General features: G+C 37.9%; 3 protein-coding genes across 3 annotated transcripts; all 3 read left to right on the forward strand.

Annotated features, from left to right (window-relative positions):
* The first annotated feature begins 216 nt into the window (after positions 1 to 216).
* LOC133533405 (uncharacterized) lies at positions 217 to 879 on the forward strand. The gene is made up of 2 exons (XM_061872377.1): positions 217 to 525; positions 697 to 879. The coding sequence occupies exons 1-2, from the start codon at positions 385 to 387 to the stop codon at positions 877 to 879; spliced, it is 324 nt and encodes a 107-aa protein (XP_061728361.1). The 5' UTR covers positions 217 to 384.
* Positions 880 to 7,383: 6,504 nt separating this feature from the next.
* LOC133533413 (uncharacterized) lies at positions 7,384 to 11,671 on the forward strand. The gene has a single exon (XM_061872389.1). It carries the CDS (start codon positions 7,384 to 7,386, stop codon positions 8,014 to 8,016), a length of 633 nt encoding a protein of 210 aa, XP_061728373.1. The 3' UTR covers positions 8,017 to 11,671.
* Positions 11,672 to 11,832: 161 nt separating this feature from the next.
* On the forward strand, positions 11,833 to 12,720 carry LOC133533406 (uncharacterized). Its single transcript, XM_061872378.1, has one exon. The coding sequence runs from the start codon at positions 11,833 to 11,835 to the stop codon at positions 12,718 to 12,720; it is 888 nt and encodes a 295-aa protein (XP_061728362.1).
* Positions 12,721 to 26,991: the final 14,271 nt, after the last annotated feature.

Here is a 26,991-nt window from a genome sequence, read left to right on the forward strand (position 1 = left end):
TCGGATTCGAACCAGCGTCTTTAGCTGACCGGGGCGTCTTTAGCCAGTTAACGTCATGAACCCCTAGGCCACCCCGTCACGGTGAAACTGGTCCTAATTTCTCGACTATATATGCAATCGTAGTGAGACTAGGCGTTTATGTGAAATTCGCATGTATCGATGCCAATTTCCTATAGCTCGTTGAGCAATAATGTAAATGACTACATTTGACCTCGTTCGACAAAGATGGTTCAGTTTGCACCGAAAGTTGAGGTAAGTACATATATTTATATTTTAATTATTACAAAATAATGTAGTTTCGTTTCCTGTACGATAACTTAACAAACAAATCTTTTCCTCTTTTCATAGAGTTCATGAGAACCGTTTCACACGTTTCTTTACCACATGCGCCCCGCCCGTCTACACCCCACCCCTCCACTGAATTTTTCTGCTATAAAAGAGCATGTTGAACCATATTCCCACTACAGTGTCACAACGAATATTGCGTTGAAATCATGGATCCGCAAGCTTCATCACATACCAAATGTAAGTATAGTTGTATTATACTCACATTAACATTTGAGTATTTCACCTCTGTTCTGTCTTTGTAGTTTAAATAATCTATCACTTTCGACCTATCCCCTATGTTCTCAATTAGGAATACTTGCTTACTTTTAATATAAATAATAACAATATTTTTTATTATATTTTCCCCAGCCGACAACAATACCATCACCACTTGGTGCTGCCAGTGCTGGTTGTCCACCACCACAAGCGGCGGCGGCGGCTGTGACGGTGGCTGTAGCAGCTCCACTTCGCCATCGTCACCCGGACCACAACCGATGGCAACAGCAAAGGCACAACAAGACGATGGGGACAAGGGAAAAACAAACTGCCTAGAGAGCGCTTCTGAGAGCGATACGAGCGATGAAATGAAATCTTTTTATCAAGGATGTAAAAGCAAGTGGATAAAGCGTTCCAGAACAATACTCTGATTAATAGATGGCGCCTCCCCATGCCATTTCACACATTTAGAGCGGAAGTAGCGAGATTGTTAAAACGATTGTATATCGAAGGTCACCATGACGATTGTCATATTTACCAGTTAATTGTAATGTGGGACGATTTAAACGATGATGTAGAAGAGATAGTGGGAGATGCTCAAATCAACTATCAAGACTGGATTGCGTTATTAGGTGGCGTTACAGCGGAACTATTTTCACGCGTGGGTGTTCAATACTAAATCTTTTAATTATTTAATCAATGTAATATTTTGTGTGCTAGGTCCAAACATAATAGCTTCCGGTGATTATGAATGTGAACCTAAATGTAAGAATGCTCGTACATATTAAGGTGATGATGCATTTATTCCTTGTCATTGTTTAATTTTAAATTGTTAGCTCGCTGCGAATGTAAATGTTTTAATGTACACGTATTAATAATAAATTCATATTACTGAATATAGGAATGTTTTATTGAGTGAAACCTCATTGATTTGGAGTAAATGAATATTTATTGAGTAAAATAGTTACACAATGTTATCTTTTTCTATCCAACTTTTTTCATTTAAGCCAAGCCATTTTACATACACTTTATTTCCACGACGCTTTAAAACTTTTTCCACTAGATAAATGTCATTGTGTTTAGTTTTCTGCAACTCTTGTTCATAAAAACATCCAGAGATGGGTTGGTGATTAGCGTCTTGAAGTAAATAGGTCACTGGATTAGTAGTTTGCACTTTAGTTATTGTAAATATTTCCGTAGTCCAATTGCCGGTGTAGCCTTTGGCGAAAGTGGATTTATATTTACTAATTCTCACATGTTGACCGACCTTGAACTTGGCACGTGGTTTGACTTTAATGTGATTGTAGACTTTATGTAACAACTGTTTAGAGTTGTTTTTATTCACACTCGCCGGTGCCATACCGATAGTACGATTGCAGTTTGTTATTGTAATATTGTGCCACTTCACTTGTCAGCTGTATCCATTTGTAGGAACCATTCATGCTAAATTGTTTCCAAATCCAATGTTTTAAGGTTCTAATTAGCCTTTCCACTATGGAAGCTTTCATGACACTATAGGTAGAGTAGTGATTGATATGATGATGTTTCATGAGCGATTTAAATTTGACATTGAAAAACTCTTTTCCATCATCTGATTGAATATTCTTGGGCTTTCTCCCGTTTTCACTCAAAATTCTGCTCATTGCCTTTGTAACATCTTCAGCGCTCTTAGACTTTAGCGGTTGCATCCAAGCGTATTTGGAAAAGGTATCGATACACACTAGAATGTACTTGTAGTTGTTATTATCCTTGGAGTACTTTTGCATATCAATTAGATCAATCTGCCATGTGTCATCGAGCCCCCTCTGAATGAATCGACGACGTGGAAATGTTTTTCTCGCATACCTGTGTATCTCGTTGACCACTTGAGCTTTACTCATTTTTCTTCAATCGCTTTCCTGGAGCTATTGCCGTTGCTGATGGTGTTTGGGCTGGTTGTGGTGCGTGTGTTTGTGTAGTAATTCTAGCTGATAATTGTTCAACCTTTACCCGTAAATCTTTTATATCTTTAATATTTGCCTTTAGCTTTGTGTTTAAAAATACTACTTGTTCATCCAATTCAGCCCTACAAATAGCATCAGTTTTAAGAAAAGATTTATGAATTCCTGCCACCCGTCTATTTTCAAAATTTACTAAATCTCGTTCCACTTTCAAGTCGTCACGGATTGTAGACTCGCTACCCAAGTATTGTCCAAACTTGTTAAGAGGCATTGTGAAAGTGAACGATGGGGGAGGCCTCATCGGTATTTATAACAAGGTAGCAAGGGAGGAGAGGCTTAGTTACAAAACATGTCTGTTTTATTAGATAACAGCTCAGAACAGGTTTAAAAACAGCTAACAGAAGAGGGTCTGTTTTCTTACTTTAAAATTATACCGCTCTCAGTCAGTTCCTCAACGATTGCATTGATCTCGTTCGAATGAGAGGTGTTGCCAGCATTCTGTGATGCTATCAAAAGCTGTAAACGGCTCACCAGTTCGTTGGGATCATCCCAATAGATATAATCAGTTTTAGGATAAAAAGTTTTAGTTGTTAATACATCTCTTCTACCAGAGTTCAAACATCCACCTTCTTTATGTTTCTTTGATTCTTGTGGTTGTTTAATGTAACATTGATATTTTACACTTCTATCTCCACTCAATTGGCCGTTTGGCGAGAATCCTCTACGATGAGCGTTTGTAATGTCTAAAATATTATTGTAATCCTCTACATCTTTTCTCAAAACTATATTCTTGTTTGGTATTCTTTTAAAGATAAGTTCCAACAGTCCAGGAGTTAGGTTGAATCGTGAATCTTTAATATGTAACACGTCATCAATGATTTTAACCCGACTATTACCAATATGCATTTTATTATCCTTGAGATAAACACCAAATGGTATTTTGATGTTTTTAAAAGATGTTTCATATATTTATTTTGTAGATCATCAATACTACTATTACCACTACCACCACCACCTTCATCAAATTCAAGAGCCGACTTCATATCTTCAGCATCGCTAAACTCTTCATCTCCCTCTGTTTTTCTTTCATCATCATCATCATCATCATTATCAGTATCATCATTAGAATCATCTTCATCATCATCATCATCAGCAGCATCATCAAACTGTTGTGTTTTTGTAAAAAGATTATTACTCCACTTAATCAGTTTACTATTGGGTTCTTCGGTTTTAATCAGATATTTCCTTTTACGTGAATGTTTTGACAATGGTGTGGAGGTCTTTATCAAGGGAGCTGGGGGTTATTCATTACTGCTGGTTTAGCATTGTCATCATTATTATTATTACCTTTAGATTCTAAAGCTTTAGTCATTAAAACATTGAGCGGTTTTGTAATTGGTTCAAAGGTTTGAGCTAGCGAAGTGTCAAGCAAAGTTTTATCTGCTCGCAACGCTTTTACTTTTCTCTTTACACTCTCAATGGAATCTACGAGTTTCCGTTTCAACTTTTTATTACCAAACATATTTTATTTTATAGTGTATGTGCTGATGCTGCTTTTGCTGCTGCTGCTGCTTTTGGTACGGCCGATGCTAATATGTTGATAGGATATAAATTAAACGACGTTGTTCTTCAGTAGCTGACAACATAAAACTGATAATAAACCGGAGATGACACTAAATTTTATACAATAATGAAAACGTCAAATCCTTTACGATATCGACCCTTATTAATGTCTCTCTCCTTGTCGATTGTTAAAAAAGTGTACTTTTTCTGCCAACACTCGCGACAAATTTCCTTAAATTTTTCCCAACCCATATCGGTGTTCACGTGATCGTCATAGGCATGTTTTAAATTCAACTCGTCCTGTTTGAATAGCAATATAAGATTGGCATTATCACGTACCAACTGTTTAGGTATCCTACTATATGTCTGGCATAAGTAGAAACAATCTAACCAACGATGACGTCCCATTGCAAAGTACTGACGAATGGCATCTTGATCTTCCAAAGCCACATCGTCAAATACAATGACGCTGTCCTCCGCAGCTTCGTCCGGTGGGACGACTTGACTCTTATCATTGTACGTGTGAAACGGTATGTCACCCGCTTGCTCTAAAACGTCACTCAGAAACTTGTATTTAGGTTGATTCAATGATTTCGAATAAAGATAAACATTATGAAACTTTACACCGTTCGGATGTAAGAGCAGAGACAACAGAACATTTGTCTTGCCACAATTGGAAGGTCCACAGATGAGACATCTAATGTTATTCGCCAGCAACGAGCCATGTTTAAGGGAGCGACGAGTCATTGCTGGTTTCACATTATCATCTAGCACAACACTCCAATCTTTAATAGCCAGTGACGTGTTTTGTTTTTTAAGCTTCATTTCACTGTGATGTATCAAATCGTTAGGACATGTATTTTATACTCACACATACACACATACATGATCAAATTTCAAAGGTTTAAATATTATATAGATATATAGGCATACTTTATACTCACGTACACAGTCAAGTATAGATACTTGAGATGATAACACACATTGGCGGGGTTAGTGTTAAGCATAATCCCAAACGACCTAGACGACTGCGATCTCATAGTAGCGGTGGGGGTATTATAAATAATTTAATTAATAATCTACCATTCGAAGCGCACATACCCGGTTACAATTATTGCGGTCCCGGTACTAGATTGAAGGAGAGATTGGCTCGCAACGATCCCGGTGTGAATCCGCTTGACGAAGCTTGTAAATTACACGATATTGCCTACTCACGTGATAAAACATTGGAGGGACGTCATCAAGCAGATTTGCGATTGGCCCAAGCTGCTGAAAATCGTTGGCGTGGTAACAATTCAATTGGTGAACGTATTGCCGCGTTAGCGGTAGATAAGATTATGAAATATAAAGTTAAACACGGTATGGGTATGATTCCCATATCTAAAGTCATTAAAGCAACTCGTGATGCTGTAAAAAAACACATTGCGAAAAAGAAGGATACAACTACTAATACACTACTAAAAGTGGGTGTAAAAGCTGCTAAACATTTTGTTAAAGGGAAAATTGTTAAGGGACAACAGAAACAGCGAGTCATTCCAATACCTAAGAAAGGCGGTTTCCTACCAGCTTTGATACCGCTACTGGGTGCTTTAGCAGCCACGGGAACTTTGGCCGGCGGTGTTACCACTGCTGCTAAAAATATTTATGAAATGGTCAGGAATAGAAATAATAATAATAATAATGAAAGCAAGATTGTCGGTAGAGGTTTATATTTAGCACCTTATAAACGTGGAATGGGACTCTACATTACACCGGCTAATGGAGCAGCAGCAGCAGCAGCAGCAACAGTATCGGCAACTGCAAAAGTGGCGAAAAAAAAAAAAACAAGAAATTAGATTTACCTCCGATTGGTCAAGCTCTCACCGATGTGGACATTGTGAGATTTGCACGTAGAGAGAAAATCCCCTACTTTAGGGGTGTTTTCATGCGAGATAATCTCCCAAAGAAACCTCACTATTATGAAACTGGTATTATCAATTTAGACTCTCAGCAGGGTGAAGGTACACATTGGTGTGCCTATGCGAAAAAGGGTAATTATTGTCTATATTTTGATAGCTTTGGTGATTTGAGACCACCTCGAGAGTTTATTGATTATATAAATGATTCCGCTAGTACCAAACAACAGCGCAACATGCGAGTAGAGTATAATTACAATCGATTACAGAAATTTAATACTGTAAATTGTGGACACTTATGTTTGGCCTTCCTGTGTACCAATGCTAAGCGTTTGTTTTAAATAAATATCATGAGCATTACATGTGTAGTTTCATTCTTACACTAATCGTCTACCCGTCAGTATCATGTCTATGACATCATTCACAATAAGTCTGAGCGGTAACGAGCCTGTGTTGAATGTAGACTTTCAACCGGCTCTAGAATTGGACAATGATGGTTTTTACGAGTGTGCTCTCGTGTACTTTAAGACTTTCAACACTATTCCTAATGTTGATAAGAGCAATAATATGTTTCACTATGGGGATGATGTAATCGCAATTCCTGAAGGTTCATACGAGCTCTCCAGTATAATACACCTCTTGAACGAGGAAATGACAAAGAGGGCTAAAGGTGATGGTGAAAAATTGGTGGATATCTTTGTAAATAACAATACCTCCAAGTGTATGATATTCTCGCCAAAGTATGATATTCGCTTTGACAAACCAAACAGCATAGGGTCATTGTTTGGTTATTCAGCGAAAAAGCTTAAAGCAAAAACATCACATTGGTCGGATAAAACAATTAATATAATCATTACAAACACTATAAGAATAGAGTGCAATATTGTGGAGGGCTCATTCGTAAACAACAAGCCGTCACATGTTTTACACGAGTTTTCACCTGACGTCCCGCCCGGCTACCAAATTATTGAACAACCTACCAATATTATATATCTACCCGTCAAGAAGAGTAACAATCGCATACAAAACATTGAATTGCGCATTGTAAACGAGCACGGTAATACGGTAAATTTCCGAGGTGAAAGCATTGCACTTCGTTTGCATATTCGTAAAAAGTAAAAAAAAAATGATTATACATAACAATAAAAGCCTTGGTAACAACACCTTCACAACTAGTCGAGATCTTGCTCTCGTCGAGAGAACTACTACAACTCGTCGTATTAACGAGAGACAGCGGCAGTCACTACAAAAACAACAACAACCAAGGAAATTGACTAGAGAAAACAGTACATTTTTACAGAGTATCGGTTTCAAAGTATGTCCTCGTCATCTATCTTAAACATTGGTGAGAAGGTGTTATTCGATGACAGTATAGAAAGTATAGAATTTCACCCATACACTCCGTATAATGACTCTTTCAAAAACAACGATAACATCCACATATGTATCAACCGTCAAGATCTAATTCTACTACCGAGTCAGAGTCAGTTGGTAAAGTCTCAAACTCCCTTGAACGCCTTGACGACAGGGTAAAAACCTTGGAACATGAAATAAACAACTTAAAAAAATTGCAAGATGAGGTCTCAAAGATGAATGAAGACATGCAGGAGAAAGAGCAGTGGGCCCGTGCAAATAATGTAGAAATAAAAGGCATACCGATGAAGAGCTCCGAAAATCTCTACGAGCTTGTGTCTCAGGTTTCTCAAGTGATAGGATGTCAAGTTCGACGAGAAGATATTAATTACATTGCTCGCGTCCCAAATCTTCACGAGAAGACAGTTAAAAATATTATTATGGCATTTAATAATCGATTCACTAAAGAAAACTACATAGCTGCATCTCGTAGGCATGGCAGTCTCTCCCTTAAAGATATAGGATACCATGGAGATGGGAAGATATACGTCAATGACCATCTCACTCTTCACAATAAAGCGCTGCTGAGGGAGGCAAAATTACTAGCAAAAGAAAAAAACTGCAAGTATATCTGGACCAGACACTGCAAAATTCTAGCTCGAAAAACGGACACTTCACCAATCTTTCGTATAAAAGTGAATCAAGACCTTCTGAAAATATAAATTACTCTAATGTTCACTCGATACTATTAATAATACTTAGTAGCACTAATTTTTTTGTTTACTGTTTTATGTGTATTCACTTAGCGGCCCTGCGGTTGGGGAGCACTGTAACGGGTATGTCTTTGTGTGCATTATCGCTTGAATTCCTTATCGCTCGCCGGTTCATTCAGTCTCGGTCCAACCCTTTTGTTGGATGTATTGTTGTGAACCCTATTGAAATGACCTTAGAGCTCATTATATTTATATTGCTGTGTAATTTGGGAGCTAAATCGCTTGCAGTAAATCATAATTGTATTTACAATTCGTTCTCAGTACCGGGCTTAAATATTTTTAAAACTTATTTAAAGTGTACCCTACTTATACTCCCGAAAGAAGCAAATCAGTTGAAATATATTATTTATAACGCTTATTGTACTTGTATTATGAAGTGTATATTTGTTATTAATTTGCGCATGCATTTAGCGATAGTTAATTCTGTACGACATAACTTCTATTTTACTTATAGTCTTCATTTTCCGGTCATAATTTAAACATATACTACCAGAATACTAGAGGATTGCGCACTAAAACTAATTCATTTAAAAGAAATATTCAATTGAACACTTATGACGTCATATCATTAACGGAGACATGGCTATTCGACGGGATTAGTAATAGTGAATTGTTCGATGATCGATACCTCGTATGGCGAGTAGATAGGGACTACAGTCGCACTGACCAACGGTACGGAGGCGGAGTTCTGTTGGCAGTTCGGAAAGAGTACACCACTCACGGGCGACCTGAGTGGCACTCCTCGGCGGAGGATGTCTGGGTCACAATACTAACAGGTTCGCGTAACAATCGTTTGAATATCAATATATGTACATTGTACTTATGCTCAGAAAACAATGGTAACTCTTTTAATACCCAATTGCACAATTTTACAAACAAACTAAATGACATAATGATATCTGCTCCAAATGATATATTTGTCATATTAGGAGATTTCAATTTACCTAATATAGATTGGCATTTACTCCCCGATGGCCTTATCGAACCACGTGGGCTGGCCGGAGAAACTCAAGTATTTTTCTTTGATACCCTTAATCAACACAATTTGGACCAGTTCAACTTAGTACATAATGTTAATAACAGAATCTTAGACTTAGCGTTCTCGAACGAACCGCTTCTAATAAATCCCTGTCTCTGTCCCCTTGCTGAACCTGAGGACGCTCACCACAAGTCTTTGACATTACAACTGTGCTTAATTACCTCGACACCCCTTGCGTCTAATACAAGACAAGTATATAATTACAAAATAGGCAATTACGAAAAGATACGCGCCGAGCTAAATATTTTAAACTGGGATACAATTCTTAATGATGGGTCTTTGGATGACGCCTTATCGGTTTTTAATTCAACTATTTACAATTTAAGAGATAAATTTATACCTCATAAAATTGTTTTCCCAAATAAGTATCCTCAGTGGTTTAGTCCGGCTTTAAAAAAAGTGTTGAAAGAAAAACATAAGTACTTTCAGAAATATAAAAAGTATGGCTGCCTTTCTGATTTACAAACTTTTTCATTACTTAGACGGAGAGCTAAAATGTTAGAGGAGACTTGTTACAAAAACTATATCAGCAGAGTCGAAAACGCGGTTGTAGATAACCCAAAATATTTTTGGTCATACACTAAATCGCTCAGTAAAGGATCTCAGAGTCTCCCAGCTGTTATGAAATATGATTCTACTCAAGCCGATACTGGTGAATCTGTTTGCAATTTATTTGCCAATTATTTCAAAACTACCTTTCTCTGCAGTAGCTCAAGTGGCGTTCAACCTATGATTGAACCTACCGCTACTAGCACTAGTATATGCGACATTGAAATTAACTCTAACGAAGTCCTTAAACTGTTAAAGTCTGTTGATCTTAACAAAGGGGCAGGTCCCGACTTTATACCGCCTATCTTAATTTCAAATTGTGCTGAAAGTCTCGTTAATCCCCTCTGTGTTATTTTCCGTCGATCCCTGGCTGAAGGCACTGTCCCTAGAATCTGGAAATCTGCCTTTGTTACTCCTGTGCATAAGTCTGGTGACCGTTCTAACATAAAAAATTATAGACCTATATCGAAGTTATGTATTTTTGCTAAAATACTAGAAAAAATCGTCCATAGCCAAGTTTATTCATCTCTTAAAATATCTTTTATCACCGAACAACATGGGTTTGTTAAAAATAAGTCTACAGAGTCCAATTTATTAATATTTTGTGATTATACTTCACGTAACATGGAGTCTGGTGGCCAAGTAGACACCATATATACTGATTTCAGTAAAGCGTTCGACAGAATAGACCATCATATACTAATTCAGAAGCTATTAAATTGCGGCATCCACGGAAATCTTTTTAGATGGTTCACTTCTTATGTGCAAAATAGATCTCAATCGGTTGCAATAAACGGTTTTACTTCATCCTGGGTTGGCATTCCTTCCGGTGTGCCGCAAGGATCTTTGTTAGGTCCTTTACTATTTGTCATTTTCATCAACGATATCCACTGTATTTTTAAACACTCTCATTTTCTTCTTTATGCTGATGACACTAAAATATATAGAGCTGTTAAGAATGTTAACGACTGTTTGTTATTACAGGATGACCTAAATAGATTTTCTAAATACTGTATCGAAAACAGATTAGACCTTAATGTTGCAAAGTGTCATACCATGTCGTTTACTCGCAAACCCAACCCAATCTTGTTCAACTACACACTTAACTCGACTAGCATCGCCAATTCACATTCAACCAGAGATTTAGGTATTTATCAAGACCCCAAGCTTCTATTTGATAATCATATAAACAAAATAGTACAGAAAGCCTCCAGGTCTCTTGGCTTTATCATGAGATCAACATCAAAATTTAAAAAAGTAAAGCCTATAAAAGTATTATACTGCTCGTTTGTGCGATCTATCCTCGAATATGTATCCGTTGTGTGGAATCCTTGTTACGACATCTACATTAAACGAATTGAGTCCATTCAAAGAAAGTTTTTAAAATTCCTTCAATTCAAAACTAAAACTACAGACTTGTGTTATCGTGATAGGTGCGTAAGACACCATTTTCTTCCCCTAGATTTGAGAAGAAAAATCACTGACTTAGTCTACTTAACTAAAATCTTAAACGGATCTGTTGATAGCCCGGAACTGGTTATGAATATTAGTTTTCGTATCCCCAGAGCTTCTTCTAGACACTACCGACCTTTGTCACTTCCACCGACCAAAACCAACTATCGTCAAAATTCATACTTTGTCCGAGCTCCGAGGTCAATGAATGAACTGTGTCATAGCAACGATCAACTGGATTTACATCTGATGAAACCTGCTACAATTAAAAACCTCATGGCATCTAGTTTCTTTGCTCCCCTGCCTGCAGAAGATTAGCATAGGTTTAATTTTAATTTATTGATTTAAATAAGAAACAAATTACTTCTTTCTTTTCTCATAGCATGTTTTGGCGTTTGTAAAATCTTTAATTTTGTGCTAACCTGTAATATGACTACCTTTGTATCCTGTCTGTGGAAACCTGTAATTGGCTTCCCTGATACATATTTATGTTAACCTAGTTTTAGTTTATTAAGCTGTTGGTTTTCCGAATAAAATAAAATAAATAAATAAATAAATAAATATTAGTGGAAGGCACTGTGGAGAAAGGCTGTCTACTGGTCAACAATGGTGCTGCTTTTTTATTTCAAGACATTCGTTATGAATTGAACGGTGTGGAGATTGATCGAGCGAGAAACTGCGGCATCACATCCACCATTAAGGGACTAATCTCATACACCAAGGAAATGGACCATAGTCTTCAGACAGCGGGGTGGGAAGTTGGTGCTAAAAAGATACATGACAAGTTTACATTAACCATACCACTATCTCATTTCTTGGGTTTCGCCGAGGACTACAAGAAGGTAATAATGAATGGGAAACACGAGTTGATATTAAATCGCGCCAGTATAGATGTAAACTGTTTAGATTTAGCACCCGTTGATCCGAATACGGTACCGAAACCGCCGACTCCAAATGGTGAGATTGAAATCACTCGTGTCACATGGAGGATGCCAGTCATAAAAGTATCTGATAAGGAGAAACTGCGCTTAATGTCGTATGTTGAGGGCAGCATACCAGTTCAGATAGCGTTCCGCACGTGGGAACTGTATGAATATCCCATACTACCTTCCTCAGAACGTCATATTTGGTGCATCAAGACTAGTACTCAGCTTGAGAAACCTCGCTATCTCATTGTTGGTTTCCAAACGGCACGCAGGAACGACAAGACCAAAGATATGAGTATATTCGACCATTGTAATCTTACCAATTGCAGGGTGTATTTGAACGCACAGTATTATCCATACGATCCTTTTTCGGCTGAATTTAAAACAAACAACTATGCGCTCTTATATGACGCATTTACCAATTTCCAACGATCGTACTACAGCCGTGATCATACCAGCCCTCAAGTAAATTATGCTCATTACAAGACACACTCTCCATTAATAGTCATTGACACGTCCAGACAGTGTGACAGCTTCAACTCGGGAGCTGGTGCTATTGATATTAAATTGGAAATGGAGTTTAAAGAGAATGTACCTGCCAACACCACGGCATACTGTCTCATTATCAATGATTCACTGTTTGAGTACAACGCTCTCACCAGTGCCACACGTAAAATCATTCAGTAGAGCATTGACCACCCTCAATTGTAAACGTGTCTTGGAACTTTGAAAATACGTTTAAAAAATGAATTATTCAAACATTTTTTTACCTTCTTACACACCGTCGATTGATTGTTCCGGTGCTGGTGATGGTTGCTGTGAGCTGAGCAAGAGTGTCTACAATCTCAAACGCTGTCCTGCTGGTGCAAGTGCTCCGATTGCAAATATCCATGTATACTTGAAGTTGCAGTTTATTCAAGCTAAAATCAGATTACATACCTGTGTCAGTTTTAATGGCCATTATGAACTCACCTGTGAAGAATGGAATGCAATGTTTGCGGAAAAAGTTGACGTCATTGGAAACTTCTTTCATAGCCCAATGTGTGTTTCACCAGAGCTGATTCAGTGCGATCGTCTTCGGATGTGTATCTCTCCTGTACCGTTACTTTTACTCAGCTGTGACAATGAACCGGTGACGAACACACACCCCTTGGTGATAAACCACATGGAATGGAGTCATATCGAATGTGTTATGGAGTGTATTAACGCACGTATCGGATACTTGAACAAAATAAAGTCTACCTACGAAAACCGTCTCAACTTCTTCAAGAAACATTTCAAGATATATCACCCCGCTAATGTTCAACATGCACGCAATATTATAGGTAGTTTGTGCAATGTAAACGATATTGTCGACTCTGAAATCAAGTGTTATGCCACCGATATTTTGTGTAATACCTATATTTTCAATTGAAACGGTTAAAGTTTCATGAAAATAAAAATAAAAAACAATAACTAACCTATTTATTATTTATTTTAACATAGAACCTTATCTTTCTTCCTCCCCTACACCAATGCAATTGTAGGCTGTACAGTAATAACGCGCAGTAATAATTGAATATTACGTCTTTTTTTTCTACTCACAAAGTGGGTTCACCAGAGTATACTTGAAGATATGTAATCATTCACTTGTGTTTGGTCGACGGGAAATCCCCGTTTTCTCTAACCATTCTCAGTCAAGCCCGATGATGCAATAATGACTCACTGTGTCGACACGTGCAAATCATGCGTGGGCGCGGCGCCGGCTAGGCTCCCCTTCCCCGCTTCGCCGCGCACCGCAGACGCCAGCGCATGGCATGATGCAACTCACTTAGTTGCCCGCAGCCCGCCTCACGGCACGACCGTACCGTTGTCTGAGCGAGTGAATTGAAGCATCACCATGGCGTTGTTACATCATTGCAACTTTTGTAACGAAGATGTATTATCAAACTGTTTGATATCTCATTCGGAAAGTGACCGCCACATCCTGCTTTGTGCACAAGAAAAGTCTGCCGACGGTGCTGTTTACATTGTTGACAGTGCCTTCAAGTGCAGAATAATTACATACCGGATTAATGGGAGTGCAGACATTTTGGATCCTAAAATGTATTTGTTGAATATTGGAGAAACGCTTGAAAAGCTGATTACCATTGAACTAAAAACACATAAACATGTAAAAATAAATGTTGAACTCTTTGGTACTTTTGTGAAAACCAATGCTGAAGGTGAAGTGATACGTGATCTAAAGTCATTCAACACAAAAAACGTGGCTCTGCATAAAGACTGTATGGATTTTCCATCGTATTTTGAACAAATATCCTTGTGTATTTCCAAAAAATGTGAAGATTTCAACGAAAGGGACAGCGGTTGGGGTCTCGAGAAGATTGAGTTTCTCAACGTCAACGTTAACAAATATCAACCACTCAAAGGATCTACATATATACCACTGCCACCCGAGGTACAATCGAAGAATGCATGTGTTAACGTGAAAAATCGTGATAACAAGTGTTTTTATTGGGCCATCATTAGTGCTCTCTATCCAGTTGATAAAAACAGTGATCGTCCCTCATCGTACCCACATTATACAGACATTTTTAACGTGACAGGTATAAAAGATCCGGTTTGTCTCTCGGACATTAAAAAGTTTGAAAAATTAAATAAAATCAGTGTTAATGTATATGGTATTGATACAGATAAGAAAAGGGATGACAGGGGTCTGACTATTGTACCTCTACGTATTTCGAAAATGTCTTGCGAAAATCATGTAAATTTGTTATATTTTGAGAGAGGTGATGTTTCACATTATTGTTGGATTAAAAATTTGTCTCGTTTAGTGAGTTCGCAAATTAGTAAGCATGGAAAAACAACATGGATATGTGATGGGTGTTTACACCCCTTTGCAAATAAAAATAAACTAGATCGACACCGAGCAATTGGTTGTGGGGAGACACTTGTAGAGCTACCTAAGCCTAATAATAAATACTTACGTTTCAAAAATTATAAAAATAAAATGAAAGTGCCATTTGTAATTTATGGTGACTTTGAATCGATTTTAGTTCCGTTAGATAATGAAAAGTCTACTACTACAAGTGCTACTTGTAACACCCATAAACATGTGCCATGTAGTTTTTCCTATTATATTCATTGTGAATATGACAATAATTTATCCAAATTTGTTATCTATCGCGGTGAAGATTGTGTGGAGAAATTTATACAGAGCATTCGTGAAGACGCTGATAGAATTATAAAAATCTTGCAAAAAGTCGTACCACCAAAAAAAAATTACAGCGACAGCAGCGGTGCTAACACATCCTCCAATATATGTCATATTTGCAAGAAAAAAATTGGAGATGATGAAGCTTATGTAATTGATCATTGTCATTTAACGGGTAATATTAGAGGCAAAACACACAATTCATGTAATTTGAATTACCAATTACCAAAGTTTATACCAGTCGTCTTTCACAATTTGAGCGGTTACGATTGTCATCTATTCATTAAGGAATTAGCCAAGATTAAGGGAAAGTTAACCTGCATTCCCATTAACAAGGAAAAATATATTTCATTCGATTTAAGGATTGACGAATACAGTCTAAGGTTTGTCGACTCGTATAAATTCATGTCAAGTAGCTTGGATAAACTAGTTTCAAACCTTTCACAGGACCAATTCAAAATACTACCAAATTTCTTACCACCATCCGATAATTGTTACGAACGTGAGAAATATATGAAGTTACATACGCGTAAGGGAGTTTTCCCTTACGAGTATGTAAGTGACTGGAGGCGGCTTGAGGAAACTGCGCTACCCCCTCAGGCCGCCTTCTATAGCAGCCTCACGGACTTAAATATTTCCGATGAGGATTACCAACATGCAAAAGATGTTTGGGATGCGTTCAATATTACAACTCTGGGTGAATACTGTGACTTATATTTAAAGACAGATGTTCTATTATTGGCTGAAGTGTTTGAAAACTTTAGACAAGTGTGTATAGGTGCGTATGAATTAGATCCGTGTCAATATGTCACTGCACCCGGTTTGAGTTGGGACGCCATGTTGAAACATACCGAAGTATGCCTAGAATTGTTTACGGACTATGAAATGATTCAATTTATAAAGAAAGGTATAAGAGGTGGTGTCTGTCAAGCGTCAAACCGCTATGCTAAGGCCAATAATATATTCATGCATGATTATGACGTGAATCAGGACAGCAGTTTTATCATCTATTTGGATATAAATAATCTTTACGGTGATGCCATGCGACGCCCGCTTCCAATCGATAACTTTAGGTGGATGAGTGAAGACGAGGTTAAACTGTTTGATATATCAACACAACGGATAGACTCTGATGTTGGATATATATTGGAAGTAGATTTGGAGTATCCACATAGCTTACATGACTTGCATAATGATTACCCTTTCTGTGCTGAAACCAAACTACCAATTGAGGGTAAAATTAAAAAGTTATTGCTAACGTTCGATAACAAAACCAATTATGTTGTGCACTATGCTAACCTCAAACTATATATTAAAAAAGGGTTAATTTGTAAGAAAATTCATAGAATTCTCACTTTCAATCAATCATCTTGGCTAAAATCATATATTGACTTAAATTCGCAAATGAGAGTCCAAGCTAAAAACAGTTTTGAAAAAGATTTCTTTAAACTCATGAATAACTCCATATTCGGGAAAACTATTGAAAATGTCGAGAAAAGGGTTGATGTCAAGTTGTGTAAACAGTGGGATACTTTGCACAGTGAACATAAGCAACGAACAAAACCTACATATGGTCTCGATCGTTACATTTCCAGACCAAATTTCCACAGTGCCTCTATTTTCTCTGAAGAACTGGTAGCTGTGCAAATGAACAAAACCATAATTGTATACGACAAACCTATTTATGTAGGTTTTAGTGTATTAGATTTGAGTAAACAAATCATGTACAACTTCCACTATGATTACATGTTAAATAAATACGGTGATAATGTAAGCCTTTTATACACGGACACCGACTCTTTTGTTTATCATATCAAAACAGATAACTTTTACGAAGACATTAAACCTGACTTGCAAAGCAGATTTGACACTTCAGATTTGCCTCAAAACAACGTATATAATTTACCACAAGTCAATAAAAAGGTTGTGGGCATGATGAAGGACGAAAACAATGGAAGAATAATACGAGAATTTGTTGGGTTAAGGGCAAAAATGTATGCGTATATATTAGACTCGGATGACAATAACGAAATTAAATGTATAAAAAAAAACAAAGGTGTTAACGCCGCTGCTGTACGTAGGTTAAATTTTAATAAATACTATACCTGTTTAGACTTGAGTAAAACTCTCTATGATAACATGTATAATTTGATTAGTGATAAGCACAATATGTACACTCAAATTAGAAGAAAGAAAATTCTCTGTGGTAAAGATGAAAAGAGATTCATTTTGAACAATGGTAATAAAACCCTTGCATGGGGACATTGTAAAATAGCTAAATTATTGGTAAATAAATAATTACTCATTCACTTTTAAACTTTTTTTTTTATTTCAGTATACCTATCTATCTACACACCTGCGCATACATGATCATTTCTCCACATTATTGTTCAACGAGCTATAGGAAATTTCCCATTCCCAATTCAAAAAGCAGTGTATAGGTTTTTAAAGTGTTGGCAATGCGCGTGTAACAATTCTAAAGGTGCAGGCATCCATAGGCTACGGTGACAGTTTATCATCAGGCGGACAGTATTTGCCACCGACGTGGTATAAATAAGTTCACCAGTACCAGGAATCGGAATTAGGTCAGCTAAAAAATACCTATTACATAATATAGAGTGGTTACAACCGGATATAAAAATGTATTTTTCTTGAATACCTGGATATTCGATATTTATTTATTATTCACATACAGATATACTCGACTTTGCTAGTTAACGACATACTTAGGTTTAGAAACTCCCTTTTCTAAAAAGTGTGATGTAAATGTTACCAGATGTAACTAGAAATAGTTACAACTTTTAGATTAACATGAAACATCCCGTAATGTAAGTAAAAACATGTATGTTTAACATTACGACTAGTACCTGGATAAATATCGAATACCCAGGTATTCAAGAAAATATACATTTTTCTATCCGGTTTTAACCACTCTATATTATGTGCTCTTGCAAATATGCCCGTATGCATATTTTAAAACAAACTTATTGGGCAGTTGGAAAAGTACAAAGTCCATATATTTGTTGACCACAAGCTCCAAAACCAACCGCACCTGGAGCAAGCCGATGCCATCGACCTGGACCTTGACGCGTACACGTGCTCTGTGGCGTCAGATACATACAAAGTAGCGCCAATATATAAACATATAAATATATATATGCATATTTTAAATCTAACTTATTCTCTCTCTTATCTCGATCGACCTCGACGCCCACGTAGGAATTTGCAGGTGGCCGTCGGCGCCACGGTGGCGGCTGATGCAACACGTCGGGAGATAAATACCTAAATTGAGCCAGTAACGAGAAATTAGGACCAGTTTCACCGTGACGGGGTGGCCTAGGGGTTCATGACGTTAACTGGCTAAAGACGCCCCGGTCAGCTAAAGACGCTGGTTCGAATCCGACCTTCGCCACTGGAGGCCACCTCGTCACTTTTTGTTTGTCGTACACGTACAAAGTGGTGCCATCTATTTTAGCGAAGTTTTCCCTCGGGAGATAAATACCTTAAACATAGAAAGTAGCGCCAACTGGCGAGGATATATGCACAACTACCAAGGGGCGCAGGGGCCAGGGGGCAGCGGCGGGGGAGGGGGCGGGGGAGGGCGGGGAGGCGGCGGGGAAGGGGGGGCTAGTGGCGCCATCTAACGGATCTTTGCCGAACTACCAAGTGGCGCAGGGGGGTGGGGAGGGGGGGGGGGGGGGTTTGAGGGGGAGGGGGGGTGAGGGGGGTGAGGGGGTTGAGGGGGAGGGGGTGGGGGGGTGGGGGGGTGAGGGGGGGGTGAGGGGGAGGGGGTGAGGGGGGGTTGAGGGGGGGAGTTGGTGAGGGGGGAGAGGGGGGTGAGGGGGGAGGGGGGGTGAGGGGGGGGAGGGGGGTGAGGGGGGGGGAGGGGTGAGGGGGGGTGAGGGGGGGGGTGAGGGGGGGGTGAGGGGGGGGGGGGAGGGGGAGATAAATACCTAAAGTGAGCTGGAATCGGCATATCCTCCCTACTTCTATAAGGGTTCCGTTTTTTGCCATTTGGCTACGGAACCCTAAAAACGGTTGTCTGTTAAGTCGGTTTACTGACGATAGTTGAACGTGACAACGTCATAAGAAAATACTGATGGAATGGTTTCATTTTTCAAAAGAAAATTTTAATTTTATTTGTTTGATAGATATTTTGTATGGATATAGAAAAGAAGGTAAATGGAAATCACAATTGAATTGATCAAGTTACATTTATTTTATTTGTACGCATATATACAATTGCTGCCTAACGCGGAGGCCGATTGTGCCTCTTTGTCGCTCGTTGCGCGCTCTCGCTTGCACTTCAAGCCTTAAATGGAACGCTTCAGAGCGAGGTAACGCCGGCGCCGCATGAGTCATGTTTTTTCGTGCGTGCAGCCGGCTCCATCGAATTATAAGACGTTGTCACGTCAAAAATATTTGTAACTGCTACTGACATTCGCTACAGCCGCTAGCTGTGTATGTATGGTAGGTATATGTGCTCTGAAAATTCCCGAGCAAACTGCATGTTTGTTATATTGAAATTACTTAATTACCTAAGCTACATTATTACATAAGAATAATAAAATGTCCATTGACTGTTTACAGGTTTCGTAAGTTCTCCGACTATAGAAATAAATATTATAGGACATTATTACACAAATTAACTAAGTCACACAGTAAGCTCAATAAGGCTTGTGTTGAGGGTACTTAGACAACGATATATATAATATATAAATATTTATAAATACTTAAATACATAGAAATCACCCATGACTCAGGAACAAATATCCATGCTCATCACACGAATAAATGCCCTTACCAGGATTTGAACCCGGGACCATCAGCTTCGTAGGCAGGGTCACTACCCACTAGGCCAAACCAGTCGTCATAACACAACACACTAACAGTAAGGTTACATAACCTATAAAATTAAAATTACAACTTTAAATTGCAAGTTCAAAGCATTATAAGAAAAACCGCTCCTAGCCGTTTCCGGTGCGAAGGTGCCCATGATGCTCGCAGCATCTCCACGCTTTATTACTATTAACAGCCTTTGCACCAGGTATGACTCGGAGCGGGGGCCCTCCCCCTTCTGCCTGGGACGATGGCTAACTTGCGTAGAAGGCAAATGACCAGACAAATCGCCTGCTTATGGAGCAGAGGAGGTTCCAGGTCCGAATCCCGTGAAAGACATTTATTTGTGTTCATCATGAACATTTATTTTGTTCTTGACTTATACTTAGATGTTATTTATGTATTTATATTTTGAAAAAGTTTTGTTACCTATTGTACCTAATAACCCCAACGCACCTTACCGAAACTAGTGTTGTATCCTCCGGAAACCGGTTTCCGGTGTTTCCGGCCCATCCACTCGAATCGTATTTTTACGCTTTTACCGGTTCGTTTCTCGGAATATTCGGCCAAGTTTGAATTTGGAATGTTCCGGATTTTATTGTGGCGGTTTTCATTCGGGTTTATTGAACGTGCTCGGTTTATGTGGAACGAGCAGTAGAATCGAACGGCATCGTGTAAAGTGTAAGGAGGAGGTTTTTAGGCCTATTTTTTAAATATAATTTATTAAGAAATTCTACAGCGTTTACAGTAAATATTGAGTGAACTTAAACATGAGTTAAGTACTAAGTATTTTATTGTAAACAATAAATAAGTTGTTTTGTTTTGGAATATACTTTATGCTATTCGTGCACTATGTAAATAATGTTTAGTATGATTGTTTGTATTTCTCTATGTAAGTAAATTGTAATATTATTTTAGAGAAATACATTCTTAAACCATAACCATAGCCAATAACAGAACTCCCTCGAATTTATACAAAATAAAATATTCTCTGTGGGTAGACTTGTGACTGTAAACATAAATTAAATTGTAAATCTTTAAGATACAAAGATAAAGAGAATAAGAATATGGAAAATTTCCTAAAATATGTATGTTTCTTTCTTTCAAATTTACCTAAATCCCCGGTAAATTTAAGGTGACGTTCGGGCGGCAACCGCAGCTGCGTTACCGTTGCGACGTTGTTGCCGGCGCTGTATCCGTCAATTTCCCTGGTAAAATTAATGACGTTCGCCGCCGCATTACTGCCGATATATATAGTGATATATGACATTCATTCTGTCACTCATTTTATCAAAGAAATTGACAGATGCAACAGTAGCAACAATGATATAAGTAGATCGTGTCATTCACGAAGACGAGTGCCTTGACTCGTACTGTCGTGTAATTAAAGGTTAGATTTGAAAAATCTGCGCGTCATCGTGGATGACACAAACTATACATAGCAACAGTAACATTACATTTGATATCCGAACGTCAACTTAATCAACTTTAGACTTTTAAAGAAAATAAAAGAAATGACATTTATTCCATAAAGCACACACACACAGGACAAGAAGATGAAAGAAATAAGATAAAAAGATAATGACAAGAACAGAAAAAATACAACAGATAAAATTATGTACACATTAAAAACCGAAAATTACACACTTGGGTCTAGCAATGTGTGCAGTAGGGAAAAGGTTGTCTCAGCTTATTGTTGCTATTCGCAAACGAGGCAAATTGCAACGCCTGTTATTCTGCCAAGGCCTTGGGGAGTGACATATAAATATTAGTAAATAGGTTTATATATTTTTTTTTTATTCCGAAAAGGTAAGCATTTGACCACAATCTCACCTGATGGAAAGTGCCGATGTAGTCTAGGATGGAACATGCTTACCTAAAAGATGTCTATTCACTCTCGATTTAAAAAGGTCCAAGTTATAGTGGACTGGGAATAGATTTGCAGGAAGTGAATTCCACTCCTTAGCCGTACGCATGATAAAGCTGGATGCGTAGCGTTTAGTGCGAATCAGTGGTAAAGTAACGACGTAAGGGTGAAACGCAAGTCCGCGTCTAGTCCCACGGTGGCAGAACGGAGATGGGGGGATAAGATTATGTAATCCCATCGCACACTCCCCGAAATGTATCCTGTAGAATACCGATAAACAGGCTACCTTTCTACGGTGTTCTAGGCTCTGCAGTCTAGCCTCTACCAATCTCGCATATAGTAATATAAATAAGTATTCAAACAATAATAAAACAATACTATACATATATATAATATAAATAATAACTTTTAGTGCACCCCTTCTACTAATGATAACATTTTCGTATATGATATTTCAGTTTTTAATAAATACATAACAAATACATTTTTAACAAATTTTGTTGAAAATACGGATCGCAAGCCAATTGCACTTATGTAACTGCAAACGGCTCGGGGACGATGGAAATAACGAAAGAAAGTAATTAATTGCCATCAATTGGCGGAAATTGGCAATTTCGCGACCACGTCGATACAATTCCACTGGTCGTACTTTAGACCACCTCCGGTAGACACTGCATTACGAAGCAGGTGACTAAGCTTCTGTGCCTGCAACTTCACCTGCGTGGAATGATAATGATTGATTAAAATCATGCCATGTCCTTTCCTGGACCCAAATTATCTTCAATTTCATATCGGTTCAGTGGTTTAATTAAGCGTGAAGAGATAGTAGGTACGAGGGGCGTTCAATATATTCGCAGTATTGATACCTTCCGACCTTTTTAGTGACTAATTTAATACTGGCTACTATCAGGCATACATTGACATTAAATAAAAGTAAATAAAAAAATATATTTTCTCTTGTTTTTCTACAATTGCCGGTAGGTAAAGGTACACCTCATCCCAAAAAGTTTAAGTCCCTACCTTCAGCCGGTAAGGTCATGACAACGATATTCTGGGATTGTGAGGGTATATTGCTGATAGATTATAAAGATAAAGGTGTAAATATAACGGGGCAGTACTACGCTAATATTCTACGCCAATTAAGGGAAGCAATTAAAGAAAAGAGGATGGGAAAGTTAACTAGGGGTGTTCTGCTTCTGCATGACAATGCTCCTGTCCATACTGCTCAGATTGCCAAGGCTGTGGCTCGAGAATCCGGATTTGAAACTATAACCCACACGCCATATAGTCCAGACTTAGCCCCAAGCGACTTGTTTTTGTTCCCAAATCTTAAAAAAGATCTGCGAGGATATCGATTTTCTGACGATGAAGCGTTGAAGGCGGCAGTGCAAGAGCATTTTGACACTAAAAATAAAACATATTTTTATGACGGTCTTAAAAAACTTATTGACCGATCTTTTAAGTGCAAAAACATAGGAGAGGAATATAATTGAAAAATTAAAATATTACCTTTATCGTTCTCTTTCATTTTCATACATATACCGAGAATATATTGAACGCCCCTCGTACTTACGGATTTATAGTATTATAGTAGGGATGAGCCTCGATGCAATAAACTTTGTCTACTGGAATATCGCCACTGGGAAACTGTCATCACATCAACAACATAAAAGCAACCTTATCTACATACGAACTTACAGTGTTTTGTTGCTCTTAGTCATTCAAAGTGATAAACAAGACCAATTGCGGGTAGTTCGAAATACTCGTGCAGATGATAGAATATATTGATATCATCTTCTGCCAGTCTATTTCCGGTGAAGGAAATGCCTGTGAAACATTGAAGGAAATTTTCAAGAATAGGTCCCGTTTTTATGACGGTGACATCACCCATTTCCCAATGCTGCTGCAGGCGTATTCCGAATGTCACCTCAATCAGTAGGTATTAAAGATTATTATTAACCAATGTTTGTAATATGACAATATACATAATTAAATTCCAAAATAGATACATAAATTATATCTATAATCCAGGATCAAATGTTTACCTCCTGCTTCGTATGCAGGGTCACTACTACCAACATTACCGACTATGCTAATCCAGTGATTCCTCAACTTTGGGTCTTTGTCACATAGTTCTATTTTGCGTATTTTTTGCTTAATTATCTGAAAGAAAAATGGTGACCACGTTTTCCCCTTTCAGTAATAATAATAAAGTCAAAATTAAGTAATACAAAACTATATCACATGGATAAATAAATAGGAAAACCACTTTAATATACTGAATAATACAGCAATGAATTTGTTTGCTAGAAAACACAATCTCCCCGATGACCAGTCCAGTCTTATAATACAATACAATACTCTTTATGGCACACCTTAATAGAAGAAAACAATACAAAAGAAAACAGTAGAGGTAAACAACAGGCGCCTAATGCATTTTAAAAGCGTGCTATATCCTGCAAGTGATCTGTGACCGCACCAATAACGCTGGGAGGAGCTGCGAAGTGCAATGCAATTAAAATAAAACTATTTTATTTGCACTTCCTGTTGGTCTCGCCACCAGTGAATTGTTGCCTTTCGGCTTTCTCCTGTTTACGTCAATGTTACTCGTATCAATATGCGAAAATACTTTTGAATGCCAAAAAAATTGTGCATTTTGACATTGGAATGCAAATTTAAAATGGCCTTCATAGTATTTAATAAATTTTAAATAAAACAAAATAAATGAAAAACAGACCAAGAATAAAATGGACATTTTTAATGTAGTTTCTACGTGCTTTTAAATGGGAGACAGGGTAGTGTAGTGCAAATAAAATATAAGCCGGCATAAATCGCCGGGAAGTGGCCACGCACCTCTAATGTACCACCTGGCCGGGCATCGCCATCGCTTGACGAGTAAACACGTCGGGGTAGCCAGGGTTCTATAAGTGTTATATGTTGCTTAAGGTGCAGCAGGTTCAGAAAACGGAGATTTTTTTAAATTCGTAGTGCTTTTTTTGGTCACAATACGGCTGCCATAAAATTAATTAGCAATTGTCAAGGGAATGTATCGATTCGGATCCCGAGTTTTTGACTAACTTGTTATTGAAAATATCACGGACATAGGGACTAAAACGAACTTCAGCAATTTTTTTTGCAGACTTGTTTATGATGGATGTGATGTGATGTCCCAATGAATAATTTCAACGAACGCAACATTGTCAAAAATCAAGATTTTTTTTTATACCACGACGGTGGCAAACAAGCATACGGCCCGCCTGATGGTAAGCAGTCACCGTAGTCTATGGACGCCTGCAACACCAGAGGCATTACATGCGCGTTGCCTACCCTAAGATTGCCTAAATCTTTAAAAAAAAAAACAAATTTTTGCGGTTTTCTCGATTTTTGACAACGTTTCGTTCGGCGCTCGAGGTCACAAACTTTGATAATTCATTGGACCAGCATCATAAACAAAACTGCGAAAAAGGAACTACCGGATTTGACGCAAATGCTAATGTATACTTATTATTTAACTGTTGTGGCTGTATTAAAAGTAAATATTAAATAATCAGATTGATGAAAAACAAACTCTGCGAGCGTTTGGAACAATAGTCTACGCGACTAATGCTGCACTTGTGCCGCCATCTTGTTTTTCGCACTTTACTTTTCCTTTTTTTAGGCTATTATTTTGCAACCTTGTCTAATTTATGGGTGTACAATTTTAAAAAGATAACACTGGGTCGCGTTTAAACTAAGAGCAGGCTATAGTAAGTACCTATTATTTTTTAGTGTAAGTGTTAAAATATTTCACTTTCTTCATCAAAGATACTTATTTTCACCGACTTCAAAAAACGCTCGAGTATGGAGGGGAGGCCCGTGCTGAGTGATACAACCCAAACGAGCAGTCACGTACGGGCAGACGTCGAGTGTAGCGGGAGATCTATTTGGTTTGGCACCGACATCAAACACATCAGGAAATCTCCCGTGTCTGGCAATTTTACGATTTTTTTTTTGGTGATCTATAATCATTTGTTTGAAGAAACGTCACTTTAGACTCTCGGCATATCGTATATTTAACAAATGTTTGACGTAACTTAAAGTTCGACGAATGGGCCGTTGGTAACATTTGTAGCGCCAAAACTAATTAAAATGGAGTTTGCAATTATGGTCCAAGATCCCAGAGCCGCCAGACCTTACTTATGGTCTCATGGATAAAATATATGGGATAATATAAATAAATAAATATTATAGGACATTATTACACAAATTGACCAAGTCCCACAGTAAGCTCAAGAAGGCTTGTGTTGAGGGTACTTAGACAACGATATATATAATATATAAATACTTAAATACATAGAAAACACCCATGACTCAGGAACAAATATCCATGCTCATCACACGAATAAATGCCCTTACCAGGATTTGAACCCGGGACCACCGGCTTCGCAGGCAGGGTCACTACCCACTGGGCGAAACTGGTCGTCAATAATATATAGTGTTAGTATGTACTTTTAATGCTGCATACTTGCTATATTTGCCCGACGGCCATTTGTCCTATCACTATCACTGCTTCACCATCATTTTGAACACTTCAAATCAACAATCAAGACGCTATTATAAATGGATAAACCGTATTTTACGTGTGCATTAAGTAAATGGCTTCGAGCTTTCACTTCGATAAAGATTCATCTCGCATAAGGTTCATATTCAGATAAAACTTTGTCTCGTTAGAAGGAAGTGTATAATTTAATATAATAATACCGTAGAGACAGTGTTTTGAGAACATTGTTAACGTCTAGGATGCAGTGCATCGTTGTGCAAAATGCACAACTGAAAAGGTTTTGAGTTTTGGCTTACTCTTGTAAATCTTATAACGAATGTTGATTATATTCAGTTTGTTTAAAACGAATTCGTGCTTCAAATTTTTAGACGGCTATGTACAGCCGAGTCTAAAAATATGTATGTTACAACTTACTCAAAAATATGTCTCATAGTTTTTAAGTCGCCGACATAAGAGCATATTTTTGAGAAAAATGTGTGCACTCATATTTTTACACTTGACTGTACATTATGCGGTAAC

Source organism: Cydia pomonella, unplaced genomic scaffold, assembly GCF_033807575.1.
Source record: "Cydia pomonella isolate Wapato2018A unplaced genomic scaffold, ilCydPomo1 PGA_scaffold_162, whole genome shotgun sequence".
NCBI lineage: Eukaryota > Metazoa > Arthropoda > Insecta > Lepidoptera > Tortricidae > Cydia > Cydia pomonella.